The sequence below is a fragment of the Sorghum bicolor genome, chromosome 6 (assembly GCF_000003195.3).
Source record: "Sorghum bicolor cultivar BTx623 chromosome 6, Sorghum_bicolor_NCBIv3, whole genome shotgun sequence".
In the NCBI taxonomy this organism is placed as follows: domain Eukaryota; kingdom Viridiplantae; phylum Streptophyta; class Magnoliopsida; order Poales; family Poaceae; genus Sorghum; species Sorghum bicolor.
The window spans coordinates 56905885-56922131 of NC_012875.2; the positions used below are offsets into that span (position 1 = coordinate 56905885).

At 44.4% G+C, this 16247-nt stretch overlaps 1 protein-coding gene across 1 annotated transcript; it reads left to right on the forward strand.

The window, feature by feature from the left end:
• On the forward strand, positions 7233–15148 carry LOC8066821. Its single transcript, XM_021463753.1, has 6 exons — positions 7233–12165; positions 12308–12426; positions 12825–13521; positions 13632–13746; positions 14164–14344; positions 14441–15148. The coding sequence occupies exon 1, from the start codon at positions 7233–7235 to the stop codon at positions 8148–8150; it is 918 nt and encodes a 305-aa protein (XP_021319428.1). The 3' UTR covers positions 8151–12165; positions 12308–12426; positions 12825–13521; positions 13632–13746; positions 14164–14344; positions 14441–15148.

A 16247-nucleotide genomic window follows, 5' to 3' on the forward strand; every position in this document is an offset into this window, starting at 1 on the left:
GGTTTTTGAACTATATTTTTTGTAAATTATTCCCTCATTTAAAAAAAAACAGAAGAGAAGAGAAAAGAATGCACATGTTAGATTCAGTTTCCAATAGTAAGCTTGTGTCTCATTCACAGATTAGAATTGGAACCAACTCGTCAGGCCTTTGTTCATTCATCCTGGGCAACATCAGACAAGAGTCCAAGGCATCATCAGTGCTAGTGCTACGCCAAACTTCGTCTGGCCGGACTAAGGAGTAGGAGTATCCGTTATTCATGTTGTGCAGATGGATTTCCTGTGATAAAGGAAATACAGAAAAAGAAAACACATACACACACACATAAAGTGCAGAAGGACATGGACAGACTGATGAACTTTGAATAGGTTCAGATCCACTGGTAATTTATTTGTGCCACGGATAGGAAATGAGTCAGGGCAGTTGTAACGCTGGCCCTCTGTTCCTGGAATTGGGAGAGAAAGAGCTGGGCGCCACGATGCAGGAGAGCAGAGAAGGAAGGAAAGCTTGTTGTTCACGTTGCGGGCTCGTTCCCTTCCCAACGGTAACTCGCTGCTTGCTGCCTGTCTCGTTGCAGAGTGCTGTGCACTCCTCTGCAATCGCTGACCTTGACTGGCTCCAATCCCAAATTAAAGGCGCACGCTGCCTGTAAAATAAGCAAGCGGCCGGTGCTTTAAAGTTGGCGCTCATATGCTACGCGGGGCGTCCGTTATTTCGCGCCATGGCATCTGTCACACGTTCACTTGCTGTGCATCGATCTAGCTGTAGTGGCCGCTGCCGCACGGACTTGCGCCGGTTTGGATGGGATGCTCCATGACCTCGATCGGCACCACTAAATTAATGTCTAGATTAATCGGTTTGGTTTGATGATCCGTTGGGAACTTGGGGCGCGAGATTAGCGACCTAAGTGTAGTGCTGCTCAAAGCTCTATATATAATAGCTTCCGGCTCGCCCGGCGTCCACACATCTGCTCTTTGGCTTCTTCGCTCTCACACACTGCTAAGTCACAACGCACCGGCACCATCTCAGTCAGGTTCTCCTTGTGCACGCGGTCGAGATCGTCCTCAGGTAAAATTCGATCGCCTAGGCCTTGTTTAGTTCTGTTGGTGTAAATAGTAGTTTGTAAGAGGGCCTTTATGTAATATTTAGAGGATAAGAATAGAATGACACTGTGCTGGGATGAGCCAGTCAGAACCTTCTCCAATTTCCTCAATATGGTATCCAGAGCCTTGGTTAGGGTTACCTTCGGCGGCGGCGGCGGCGGCGACGCGTCATGGTGAGCACCGGCAAAGGCGAGAGCCTGCGAGCCACTGGTGTCGCGGAGAGACGCGCGAGCAGGCGCAAGGCTCGTGTGTGTGGGCACAGCGGGCGCGAGGCTGTGCGGCGAGCGCAAGCACGGGCGGTGGCCCGACTCCGCGCGAGTGCTGGTGCAGGCAGACGGAGCATGAGGCGAGCGGCTGCGCTGGTCCAGGGTTTGGCTCGCGGGGGCCCAGGGGTGGTTGCGCGAGTGCTGTGGCTCGAGGAGCAGGCGTGCTGCGTGCCTGTGTTGCTAGCCAAGTGGATTTGCTGCCTGCTGGTCTCGTGCCTGAGTGCTGCTTCTCTTGGTGAGGAGAGGGAAAGGAGGGGCAGAGAGGAAGGAGGTGAGAGAGGAATTAGGTGCTGGTGCGTGTGCTGCTCAGCAGAGGAAGGAGGTGCTGGTGCGTGCGTGTACTGCTGCTCAGCAGAGGAAGGAGGTGCTGGTGCGTGTGCTGCTCAGCAGAGGAAGGAGGTGCTGGTGCGTGTGCTGCAGTGGTGTGTGTGCTGCTCGGCTGCTGTAGTGCTGACGCCCTGCTGCTGTGCATGAGTGAGGGAGAAGAAATTGATTTGCTTCCTGCTGCTGCTGTGTTACTCCCTTGTACCAGCTGTGCGGGCTACTGATTTGGAGTTGTAATTGGGTAGAAATTTGGTGAAGTGCTGCACTTGAGGTGAGGAAGATGGATCCAGATGGGGAAGCAAAGAAGAAAGCAGAGGATGAGGCGAATAAGGCTCAGAGTGGTGACAAGAGTGGAAGTGACCCCCTAATTACTAAGGGTGAGATGAAAAGTGAGATGAGGTCTATGATTCTGGAGCTTCTGGAGATGGGCATAATTGGTTCCAGACCACCTGAGTTGAAGCTGGAACTAGTGCCAAATGATGTGAAATTAGAGGGAAGCAAGAATTATTTGAGCTGGTCTAGAAGAGTGCAAGTGCTCCTAGGTGGAAAAGGAGTAGAGCACTATTTGGCGGAGGAATGTGTTGAGCCGGCTAACAAGCTTAGCTCTGAGTGGAGAGTTTGGCATACAACAAACTCTACCATAGTGGCATGGCTATTGGCATCTATGTCACCATCTGTGAGTAAGATGGTGGAAGCGATGCCCACTGCAGCACAGATATGGAAGACGCTGAGTAATATGTACTCTAGGCGAGGGAATGTGATGGTGATGATGGAGATTCAGATAAGGCGGATGCAGTGAAACAAGCAGGACGATCAGTGGAGCAATATGCCAGTGAGTTGCAGTATTTATGGGGGGAGTTGGACCACTATGCTCCACTTAGTATGAGGGATCCACAGGATATCCAAGACGTTCAAAAGTGGGTAGAGGACAGAAAGGTGACTCATTTCCTGAGAAACTTGGATCCTGAGTTTGAGAGCAGGAGGGCTGCTTTTTGTCATCAGGATAGCCTACCTACCATGGAGGAGGCTGTGTCAGCCATGGTTATCGAAGAGAGTAGGCTTCGGATGATGAGTAGTAGCAATCCTGTGAAGTTGGCTTACACCACAATGGCTGAGAGGGAGTGCTTCAACTGTGGAGAAAAGGGGCACTTGAGTTATAATTGTCCTCTTCCTAAAAACTATGGTGGAAGAAGTGGTACTCGTGGAGGTCGTAGTGGTGGACGTGGCGATCAAGGAGGTGGTCGTGGTGGCCGTGGAGGAGGTCGTGCAGGGAGTCGTGGCAGGGGCCGTGGTGGTCCTCAAGCCAATGTCGCTACCTCGGAGAGTGCTTCTCAGGTCACTACTATTACCACAGGTGATGTTCCATCTGTCACGTTGACCGGGGAGCAGGTCAAGCAGTGGGAACAATGGCAGAAGATGAAAGGATCTGAATGTTCCAAAACTACTTCAGATGGTCCTATGATTGCCACTACCAGTCACTTTGGTAACTTTGCCAACTATGCCCACTTGGGCAAAGGTACTCAGGCACAGGCACTTGCATCCACATATAGGCATAACATAGAATGGGTTATTGATTCAGGAGCTTCCAAGCATGTCACAGGCATATCTAGTTCTTTTAAAACTTATACTCCACACTCCTACTCTGAAACTATTCAAACTGGTGATGGTACATCTCAACCCATTCATGGTGTAGGATCTGTAGAGTGTACTCCATCCCTTTACTTATCATCTGTCTTGCGTGTTCCTTCCTTCCCAGTCAACCTCATCTCTGTTAGTTCACTAGTTGATCAATTCAAGTGCATTGTTATATTTGACGAAAACCTTTGTATTTTTCAGGAGAAGAGGACGGGGAGAGTGATTGGGACTGGAGTTAGGCATAATGGGTTGTGGGTTATCAACCAGGAGGAATCAGCATTGGCGGTAGCTGTTGGAGCACAGGAGAGGGATATCTACTTGCTTCATTGTCGGTTAGGACACATGCCTTTTGAAAGCTTGAATAAATTATATCCTGCTGCGTTTGAGGATGTGGATAGAAACAAACTTGTGTGTGATGCATGTGTACTTGGGAAGCATACAAGGTCAACCTATCCTAGTATTGGTCTTCGTAGTTGTGAACCTTTTATGATGATACACTCTGATGTTTGGGGTCCCTGCTCGGTTACATCTTTGAGTGGGTTTAAGTGGTTTGTCACTTTTATTGACTGCCATACTCATATGACGTGGATCTACATGCTTAGGGGTAAGCATGAAGTTCTCCGATGTTTCCAAGACTTCCATAACCTGGTTGTCAATCAATTTAATGCCAAGATTAGAATTATCCGCACTGATAATGGAAAGGAGTATATGAATAATGATTTTGTGGCATACCTATCGAGTCATGGCATTATTCATCAAACCACGTGTCCTAATACTCCATCACAAAATGGTGTGGCTGAAAGGAAGAATAGACATTTGTTGGAGGTAGCAAGGTCACTGATGTTTCAAATGAATGTGCCGAAGTATCTCTGGAGTGAGGCGGTGCTGACAGCAGCATATTTAATTAATCGTATGCCATCTAGGATTCTTGGCATGAAATCTCCAGCTGAACTTTTATTAGGACAAAGAGAATTCAAGGTACCACCCAAGATATTTGGTTGTGTTTGCTTTGTTAGGGACCATAGACCTTCAGTTGGCAAGTTAGATCCACGGGCGGTAAAGTGTGTTTTTGTTGGATATTCATCTACACAGAAGGGTTACAAGTGTTGGGACCCTATTGGAAAGAAATTGTTTGTGAGTATGGATGTGACATTTCGTGAGTTTGAGCCATACTACACAAAACCATGGGATCTTGATCCGTTGTTGGAAGAATTTTCTTCAGTCACTGAGAGTGACAGTAGAGAGGGGGAGAATGAAGGAGCTGCTGCTCAAAAGAAAGTAATTGTTGGTGGTGCTATCCCATGTCCAATGGATGTGTCTAAAGTTCAAGAGGAGGTGGTGGATCAGGATAATGTTGTGGATATGAGGAGTGGTAGCCATGAGAATGGAGAGATGATTGATGGTGAGAGTGAGGAGGTGATGGTTGAAGGGGGTGAAGAGATGATTGATGGGACGGACCCATGTTTAGTGGAGAATAGGGAAACAATTTCAAAGAAGCCAATTGTGTACCAAAGGAGGCGGTTCAGGAGTCAGGGGGAGCAAACAATTGAGAAGGAGCCAATAGTGTACCAAAGGAGGCGATTCAGGAGTCAGGGGGAGCAAGTTGGTACACCACAGCCACAACAGCCTGTTTTACCAGTCCCAAATCTCTCCTCGGACCTTTCTCCATTGAGCTCCTCGACCCAATCTGGGTCAAGTGGTAATGTATCTCCTACTCTTGAGCATGTAGAGTTACCTCTGGCACAACGTAGAGATACTAGATCTAATTTTGGAAAACCTCCCGTTCGCTATGGATTTGAGCATCCTACTACAGATCATGACATTGCTAATTTCCTCTCATACTCTTGTCTTTCACCTGCATATAGAGCATTTATTGCATCTTTACAAATAGTGCCTATTCCAAGGGACTGGAAGTGTGCAAAACAGGACCCTAAGTGGAAGGCTGCAATGGAAGAAGAGATGCATGCTCTTCAAAAGAACAAGACATGGGAATTGGTCCCACTTCCAAAAGGGAAGAGAGCAGTGGGGTGTAAGTGGGTCTTCACTGTGAAGCAAAACCCCAAAGGAGAGGTGGATAGGTACAAGGCAAGATTGGTTGCAAAAGGATATAGTCAAACATATGGCATTGACTATGATGAGACCTTTGCTCCTGTGGCTAAGATGGGTACTGTGAGGACCTTAATCTCCTGTGCTGTAAACTTTGGTTGGCCTCTACATCAGATGGATGTGAAGAATGCATTTCTTCATGGTGACCTGCAAGAAGAAGTTTATATGGAGATCCCACCGGGGTTTGCAAATAGTCAAACGGTTGGGAAGGTGTGTAGACTTAAAAAGTCACTCTATGGACTAAAGCAATCACCTCGGGCGTGGTTCGACAGGTTTAGGAGAGCAATTTGTGGTATGGGCTACACTCAATGTAATGGTGATCATACTGTCTTCTATAAGCATAGAGGGACATTTATCACCATTATGGCGGTATATGTGGATGATATTTTGATTACAGGAGATGATGCAGAGGAAATCAGATGCTTGAAGGAGAATCTGGGAAAGGCTTTTCGAAGTAAAAGATCTTGGACCACTAAGGTATTTTCTTGGGATTGAGATTGCTAGGTCACCTAAGGGGATAGTTCTCTCTCAAAGAAAATATGTCCTTGATTTGTTGACTGAAACTGGCATGCTTGGGTGTCGGCCATGTAGTACCCCGATTGATAAAAATCATCAAATCAGTGCCCAGTGTGGAGATTCTGTGAACAAAGAAACATATCAAAGATTGGTGGGAAGGCTGATATACCTGTGTCATACAAGACCTGACATTTCCTATGCAGTGAGTGTGGTGAGCAGGTATATGCATGATCCAAGAACATGACATATGGAGGTTGTTTACAGGATTTTGAGGTATCTAAAGGGAACCCCTGGGAGAGGATTATGGTTTAGAAAGAATGGACACCTAGATTTGGAGGGCTACTGTAATGCAGATTGGGCAAGTAGCAAAGATGATAGGAGGTCTACCTCTGGGTATTGTGTATTTGTGGGAGGCAATCTTGTCTCATGGAGAAGTAAGAAGCAAGCAGTTGTGGCTCGGTCCACTGCAGAGGCTGAATATAGGACAATGGCTTTGAGCTTGTGCGAGATGTTATGGTTAAAAGGCTTGTTGAAAGAGTTGCGGGTGTTGAGGAATGAGACCATGATGCTTCACTGTGACAATGTTGCTGCAATCAATATTGTAAATAATCCGGTCCAGTTTGATCGCACTAAGCATATTGAGATTGATAGATTCTTCATTAAGGAGAAACTGGATAGTGGGATCCTAAAGCTAGGGTATGTAAAATCACGTAGTCAGTTAGCGGATTGTTTCACAAAAGGATTAGGACCTAGTGAGAATGAGTTGAGTTGTAACAAGATGGGCATGTTAGATATCTTTAGCCCATTTTGAGGGGGAGTGTTGGTGTAAATAGTAGTTTGTAAGAGGGCCTTTATGTAATATTTAGAGGATAAGAATAGAATGACACTGTGCTGGGATGAGCCAGCCAGAACCTTCTCCAATTTCCTCAATAAGTTCCAAAAAATTTTGCAAAACAGGCACTGTAGCACTTTCGTTTGTATTTGATAAATATTGTCCAATCATAGACTAACTAGGCTCAAAAGATTCGTCTCGTCAATTCCGACCAAACTATACAATTAGTTTTTATTTTTATCTATATTTAATACTCTATGCATGCGTCTAAAGATTCGATGTGACGGGAAATCTGAAAAATTTTGCAAAATTTTTTAGAAACTAAACAAGGCCCTAATCTCTCTGTTTCCAGACTGAAACTTTTGTTTTTTTTCAGGAATCCAGTAAGAAATAGCCTTTTTCATTCGAGCGCTAATTAAGCAGCAAGCACGACGCTCCAGGCTCCCCCAGCCATGGAGGTCGGCATCGAGGCGGCGCGCTGGGTGGTCGGCAAGGCGCTGGGCTCTGCGGCCGGCGGGGTGCTGGAGGCGTGGGCGGCGAGCTCCGAGCTCGGCACCAACATCCGCGCCCTCAGGATGGAGCTGCTGTACGCGCAGGGCATGCTCAACAATGCCCGTGGCCATGGCCACGGCCACGGCTGCGGCCTGGAGGACTTCCACAACCCGGGACTGGAGGAGCTGCTGCAGGAGCTCCGGGGCCTAGCGTACAACGCCGACGACGCGCTGGACGAGGTCGACTACTTCCGCATCCAGGACGAGCTCGACGGCACCTACCATGCCGCCGACGAGCATGATGGGGGCTGCCTCCGCAACCACGCCCTCAATGCTCGCCATGCTGCCAAAGGTATAGCTAAGATGCTTGGGAGGATGTCCTCATCCCCACGCTCTGCTGGCCGCGGCAACCGTGACGAGCCAAGTGAAGGCACGAGAGGTGTCTCCTGTGGAGCTTGGCCATGCCGTGGCCATGGATCACCTGACGACGACGACGAGCAAGAAGACGAGGCAAGCCGAGGAGTCACATGTAGAGCTTGGCCGTGTGGGAGGGCTTCAAGGCCGCAGCCCACGCAGCCACGGCTGCAGTCGACCAACCAGGGCAACCGGGAGGAGGAGGTTCAAAAAGGATGCTTGCAAAAGCTTGCTTCTGGAGCTTGCAACACCGTCAACATCGTCGGTAAACACCTTCCTTGCAACTCTGTTTCTTCGCCCAACTCCAACATGGCATCAAATGGACGGAGATTCCTCTGCTGTGTTCGTCCTAATAACAGGGCACCACAAAGAGAACTCGCCATAAAAACACCAAAGCTCAAGTTTGATAGGGTTGAGATGTCCAAAAAGATAAAAGAGATCACAGAACAGTTAAAGCCTGTGTGAGCCAAGGTATCCACAATTCTTAATCTTGAGTTATTGGACTCCAACCGCAGCATTGCCCAATGCATTGCTACAAGCCTCGACACAATGCTTTCTAATAAGCAAGGTCGGATACCTGTGCCCACACATAGTGCTGCTAAAAGTCGACCCATGACCACAGCAGAGCTTATAGAGCCTAAAATTTATGGCAGAGAGGATGAGATAAATAAGATTATATATGACATCACTAAGGGTGATTATTGTGATAAGGACCTCACAGTGCTTCCGATAGTTGGTCCAGGGGGCATTGGAAAGACAACTCTAATACAAGTCATATATAAAGAACTTCAACACCACTTTGAGGAAAAGGTTTGGGTATGTGTGTCTACCACATTTAGTGTGTACAGACTCACACAAGAGATTGTGGATAATATGAATCTAGGAAAAAATGATAGTCCAGAGAAGCTGATTGAAGAAAAGTTGAAGTCCAAGAAGTTTTTGCTTGTATTGGATGATATGTGGAGTTGTAGTGGTGATGACTGGAGAAGGTTTTTAGTGCCCTTCAGAAAAGGACAAACAAAAGGGAGCATAGTTCTAGTCACAACTCGGTTTCCGGTAGTAGCACAAATGGTTAAAACAACTAACAGATGGATAGATCTGAAATCTATAGATAGTGAAGCATTTAAAGATTTATTCCTAGCCTATGTCTTTGGTGATAAAAACTCAAGTAATGATCATAGTGGATTACTTAACGTTGGTTTTAAGATAGTGGAAAAACTAAAGGGCTCCCCTCTTGCAGCAAAAACTGTTGGAAGACTATTGAAAAAAAACCTTGATCTGGATCACTGGAACAGAGTCCTTGAAAGTAAGGAATGGGAATTAGAAACTGGTGAAAATGACATTATGCCAGCCTTGAAGCTAAGCTATGACTATCTCCCCTTCCATCTGCAACATTGTTTTAGCTATTGTGCTTTGTTTCCTGAGGATTACAAATTTAAGGCAGAAGAGCTAATTCACTTATGGATAGGTCTTGATATTTTGCATTCACATGGGGAAAATAGAAGGATTGAAGATATTGGGCTAAACCATTTGATAGAATTGATTAATTCTGGATTTTTTAGAAAAGAAGAAGACGGTGATGGTAAAATCACTTGTTATGTTATTCATGATCTACTACATGAATTAGTGCTAAAAATCTCATCACACGAATGCCTTAGCATAAACAGTGCTAATGTGGGATCCACACAAATTCCACCATCGATTCGTTACTTATCCATCAATATAGATGATACAAGTGTTAAAGATAAAATAACTTTTGATACATGTCAGAAGGATCTTAGTACACTAATTAAAAGATTGAAAGTTGGAAGCCTACGGTCTTTTATGCTATTTGGTAAATGTCAAGATAGTTTTGTGAATACTGTTGATGGTTTTCTCAAGGAGGCAAAAGCACTTCGTGTTATTTTCCTATCCAATGCAAGTTACCATTCAGAAGTTTTATTGCACAACTTGTCATATTATGTCCACCTTCGCTACCTTCGAATCCAGAGTCCTTTCGGAACAATAATATTACCCAACATTATCTCAAGATTTTATCACCTAAGGGTCCTAGATCTACGACAATGCTTCCATGCAGCTTATTCAACTAATGATATGTGCAACCTTGTAAAGCTACGTCATTTTCTTGTTGATGATAGTAAAATGCACTCTAGTATTTGTGAGGTGGGAAAATTAACATCACTACAAGAGTTAAAAACATTTGTTGTAAAAAAGGAAAGTCAAGGTTTTGAATTGAAACAGCTAGGACATTTGACAGAGCTTTGTGGACTATTGGCAATTAGAGGTCTTGAGAAGATTGAACTAATGGAAGAAGTAGATGATGCAAAATTAATTAAAAAAACCCACTTACGTGAGTTAATATTACATTGGGATAGTGGTCATTCCAACAAGAACCCTACACTAGAAGAACATGTTCTCGAAAGCCTTAAGCCAAGTGGCAATATTTTAAAGCTTTGTATTAGTGGGCAGTGTGGCATGACCTGCCCCTCATGGCTTGGCGCAAACCTCTCAGTTCCAAATTTGGAAAGTTTCCAACTTTATGATGTTTCTTGGAAATCCCTTCCACCTCTAGGAGAGATGTGGCTGACCGATGAACAAGGTAAAGAGTACCAGAGTTGTATAACAAGCCAAAGCTTCAATAACCTGAAGCGGCTTGACCTAATTAAGATACCAAAATTGAAAAAATGGATTGGAAATGGCCCTTGCGAGTTGTTCTCTCACTTAAAAGTGCTAATCATTAGAGACTGTCCTGAACTCACAGAGTTGCCGTTCACACATCATACTGGATGTGAGGCAGAGCATGAGGATCACATGACTTGGTTTCCTAAACTTGAGCTAATTGAGATTGCATGTTGTCCAAATCTGTCATCATTGCCTTGTATTCCTTGGTCTAGTGCCATGTGCTTGGTCACGATTGAACATGTTGGTTCAACTTTGGAGTGTTTGAATTTAGTGAGAAACTATATGTCTGAATATCGTTTGCGAATCAAGGGGAAGGATGATTTGGATAATTCATTTTGGAGGGTATTATCCTTTCATAACCTTTCCAAACTAAAAGTGTTGGAGGTCACGATCACGAGATGCCCTCCTCTATCCCTGGATAACCTCCAAATGCTATCATCTCTTAAGACCATCAAGATAAGTGATATGAGTAATGCATTTCTGGTGCCGGAAGGTGATGGCCAAGTCGGATACCAATTTCCAGTTGAAAGCCTCAGCATCAACCAAAGTGGTACTACAGGAGAGGCACTGACCCGTCTGTTATCTTACTTCCCAAAGCTCCATGACCTGGAGATCGAAGGTTGTGAAATGTTGACAGGGTTAAGAGCTGTGAACCAACAGAAGAAGACGGGAGCACTAGAACGGCTGGTGACATCTTCAGTCATCGAATTAGAAAAGGAGGCACAGATTGTACCGCTGGAGCAGCAGCAATATGACACAAGCGGAGAGGAGGACATCGCAGCAGGAGGAGCATCATCATCATCAGAAGGACTACTGCTGTTGCCACCCCAACTACATAATTTGCAGATCTCGAAGTGTCCAAATCTGGTCCTCTGCACTAATTCACTCAACTACGATAAAGATGACGAACAAACTGGAAGTCAAGGAGGGGGGCTCCAAGGTCTGCGCTCCCTCCGATCGTTGGTGATAAATGATTGCCCTAGGTTCCTCTCCTAATATTCGCTATCCTCCTCTTCTTCGTGTCCCCCCTTCCCAACCTCTCTGGAACGACTCTATCTTTTCGGCGCGGTGGGCACAGCAACCCCGTTGCCTCTCTCAAACCTCGCCTCTCTCACAGATTTAACCATATGGGGATGTGAGGATTTAAGAGCCCAAGGTCGTCTCACCAAATTAACCGTCCGTGGAACCCCCAATTTCTTCGCTGGTCCCGAGCCCCCGCAGCCCCACGAACAAGAGTTCTCATCCTCTTCCTCCAAACTGCAGGAGCTTGAGACAGATGACGTCGCGGGCGTCCTTGCTGCGCCCATCTGTACCTTGCTCTCTTCCTCGCTCACCGAATTGAGCTTTTACAAGGACGAAGAGGTGGAGCGCTTCACAAAGGAGCAAGAGGACGCCCTTCAGCTCCTCACCTCTCTCGAGGACATCACATTTTCGGACCGCGACAAGCTCCAGTGCCTTCCTGCAGGGCTTAATGGACTTCCCAACCTCAAGAGATTAAGCATATACAATTGTCCAGCCATCCGGTCACTGCCCAAGGATGGCCTCCCAAGTTCACTGCAAGAGTTGGAGATATACTACTGTCCAGCCATCCAGTCTCTGCCCAAGGACTGCCTCCCTATTTCACTGCAGAAATTAGAGATCCATAGCTGCCCAGCCATTCGATCACTGCCCAAGGTGAATGACCTTCCAAGTTCACTGCGAGAATTGAGTGTCTGGGGTAGCGAAAGCGAGGAGCTAAGAAGGCAGTGCCGCAAGTTGATTGGAATCATTCCAGTTGTCTACGCCTGACTAAGCCAAGGTAACAAAGAGGTGGAACTTCCTACCCACCAACTTCGCTTGCTTTTTTTAAGCTCATAGAAGTCAGTCATTCTCCTTTTGTTTATTTCTCTCCAATCATGGTTTCCTTCCAAATAACCCATTTGTTTTCACCTACTGTGCAGGGTCTCGTGTTCAAATTGTACATTCTTCTAACCTCTGGATTCTCACTGTATCTATACACGGTTCTGGTTTGTCAAGCATGAACATCTCAGGATTAACTAACACCCTGTACGCAAAACTGGTTAGTATCCTATATGCAAAATCACACCATAGTCCCATAAAAAATGTTTACTGGTTTGATCCACATTTTTGTTAATCCACTGCCAGCTGTTTTGGTTATTTGGAAACTATTAGCTGAGAAATTTCTCACATACGGAACACCGAATAATGTGTTCAGCTGTTTTAGAAACCTCGCAGCTTGCAAAATATGCTCATGTACTTTTTCAAGTTGTCTTGGAGCACTTCTACAGAAATAAGATGCATCTAGATATATAATTTCTGGATTTATTTATTGGTTCTACAGATGCCTTTGCATTACTATAATGGAAGAACTCTGAAATCATATTATAATATTCATTCATTTGACGATATTTATGGTTTCCCTTTGAATAACGCACTTTGTTTTCACCTACTGTGCAGGGCTCTTGTTTAAATTTACATTCTTCTAACCTCCGGACTTTATATACACATGATTCTGTGTTGAAGTATGAATATCTCAGGATGTGCCTAGCACCTTGCACATAAAACTGCTGGTTAGTATCCTATATGCAGAGTCACCCTATATATAGTGCAAAACATGCTTCAACTACTTTCAGTTGTCATAGTGCACTGGTACAAAAATAAGATGCATCAACAGTATGTTAATTCATTTGTTTAAAGAAATACTATATAAAATCTTGTTTTATTTATTTGTTCTGTCGAACATTGGTTTTGTTAGTTTACAAGAACGTTACTCCTCAGATTGTAGAACCTTGTTTAACTACTTGCCTTTCGTTTTTCCTGATGTGTTGCTGCAGAAAATATTGCATCCTTATGTTTTTATCTCTGAGAGTACTTACTAGTTCTGAACTCTGTTATCCTAGTTTTCACAATGGTGGGTTGATTTGTTTTACCAACATGGTAATTTGCCATCTGCTTATTTGTATTTCAAGTTAGCATAACTAGTGGACTTTGATGAACCTTATGTCTATATGTATTCTTAGTATCTGCAGCATCCATAGAGACGAGCTAACCTCAAATAATTCCATTCTGTCACTTCTATCTGTAAATCATTGCCATTGGAGCCTTCTTACTAATATAATGGCACAACTCTGTGATCATACTATACTAGTGCAAGGTAATTGATCTTTTATTTTTTGTAATGAAGTGTGTAATTTTTACTATTTTGATGTAATTGATCAGATTATACTAAGTTCTTCTTGACTTACTGCATATTTTAATCTTCAGTGCACAAGGGAAGGTCAAGCCTTTGAGCTGTATATCCTAGTCCTGGTGACTTTTTCTGAAAACACAATTTTTGCGCACTAGGGAATTAGTGCTGTTACAAAATCCTTCAACGAAGGTAAGTTTACTATATTTGTTATTTTTTATGTTCTCCATGTGAGAAAAAATAATGTTGTCAGATTTGTTTATGCTTTTTTGGACATTCAGAACGATAGTTGCTGAGGCCGACCTTTTGAGGCTCTAGTAATTATGTGCAGAAGAAGATATTTAATGCAGTTTTTTATAAGACTTATTAATAAGACTTGTTCTCTGATACTTAATTTGTGTTCGTTTTTTTTATAGTGTTGTGGAATTTCCTTTACAATTTCGTTATTGCCTTTATTTGATGCAGTAAACACTGATGGGGAAAATAAATAAGAAGACTTTTATATACATTACCAAACTCAAGTAGCATTACTCTGAAATCATAATGTTTTTTTTAAAAAAATTTTAAATGTGAATTGTGTTTTTACTTGTTATAATCTCCATATCACAGGACTGCAGTTTATTCTAATATAATGTTAATAAGCTAGCACGAGCTTTTTCTAACAGTTGCAAGTGACAACTGGCGACAGTAAGAGTTCAACTGATGACACGGGTATTTAGCCAAGTGTGGCACTAGTTCATCAAAGGGCAATTTGAGATAAATTGAATCTTTTGAACTTTGCTGATGTAAGGTACATCGGAGGGATTCTTTTCATCTTTTTGGCTTGTGTCCGACGAGACGTCTCGTCGTCAGTACTAACTTGCTTGCCACACCACCACACCTGCAGGAGAATCTCGAGAGGACACATCCGTGGCCGGCTACAACATCCCAGCAGGCATGCGCGTTCTCGTCAGTGCCTGGGCCATCGGCCGGGATGCTGGCAGTGTGGGGGGACGAGACGCCGGCGAATTTAGGCCGGAGCGCTTCTTCATCGTGAATGCCAACGGGATGTTGAGCAACAACGTGGATGTCAAGGGCCAAGACCGAGAGCTGCTGCCTTTTTGGGTCGGGTCGCAGGATGTGCTCTGCCGGGGCGTGGAGCTACAGGACCTGAGCATGGAGGAGAAGTATGGGATGGATCAAGGATGTGTGCCGCAGGGAGCCGCTGCAGGCTATCCCTGAGCCCAAGCTTTCGGATCACCTCTATTCTGGTTCCGGGCCGTGATGCATGCATGCATCCTTCATCCTTGCTTGTCAGCCCCTCAGCACCAGAAATTAAGGAGTACCGAACAAGGTTGTTCTTGGCTGAATGGCAGGATGGAACCCAATCGAAGGCAGCACGTTACGATCTACGTACTGTCGTATACTATTTGAGATGCATCGTGATCACGTCATTCGAATTTCCCTCCAGTTCAGAGCACAATAATTTTTTTTGTTATGTTAAGTAGGACATGTCCTGTTAAATTCGATAGTTGAGTGGATTTCATCTGGTATGTTTCCGAATGTATTGGCCATGGATATCGCCTGAGCGAAAGGAAGGAATTACTCCAATATATACATTCTCGAACGTATTCTAAACTATAAGTTAATCTAAAAATCTTAGAGAATCAAAGTATCTTAAGTTTTACTAAATTTATATAATAAATTTATGATATCATCTAAGTATCATTGGGTTTAATTATATTTTTATAGTAATATTTGTTTGATATCACAAACTTTTCTAATTTTTTCTATAATATTAATTAAATTTGAGATATTTTGACTCTCTAAGATTTTTAAAATGATTTATAAATTAGAATGGAGGGAGTACTGTTTGTTTATCTAGGACTGAGGGTGACGGTATGGTTCCACTTGGACTATTCAACTCCACCACGCTGTTGACTCGCCAAAGCCGAGGAAGCGCGCGCGGGTATTATTTGTCGTGTTGCAGCTCAAACAAAACAAGCCAACAACAACGTGGGTTCAAATGCAGCGTCGCCCAAGCCCAGATCATGGCTTATTTTTTTTTTACAAAATGCTATTGCAGCATTTTCGTTTGTATTTGACAATTATTGTTCAACTATAGATTAACTAGACTCAAAAGATTCGTCTCGCAAATTACATACGAACTATATAATTAGTTATTTTTTATCTATATTTGATATCATTCATGTGTCGTAAGATTCGATGTGACGGAGAATGTTGGCCATTTTACAAAATGGGTGAGAAAGTAAACACGGCCCATATGGCGCGGAATTGTTATGTGGAAGTGGAACTTTGTAAATAAACCAGGATGGTGGATGGCATCAAATTAGCAAAGTACGTACTCAGGTCACGTAACTAAATTTAACGTAACTAATTTCTTCATGCACTGAATGAAGAAATTAGCTTCCCCAACTCAGACACGCAACGTAACCTCCTGCTTGTTCACCTAGTTGGGCCTGAAGCCGCGGGAAACTCTAGACCGCGGGCCGACGAGCACGGGCTTCCTTCGATCCATCTGGTTGGTGTTGTTGGCCGCGGCTCAACGCCAATATCGTTTGGATGCCTGTCCTGTAGCCCATCCGACAACAGCGGAGCGGTTATACTAGCGCCCGGACGTCCGGACTGATACGCGCATCCGGACGCTCGTCTACTACTGTGCCTACGACGCCGCCTCGCATCTTTACTGACCT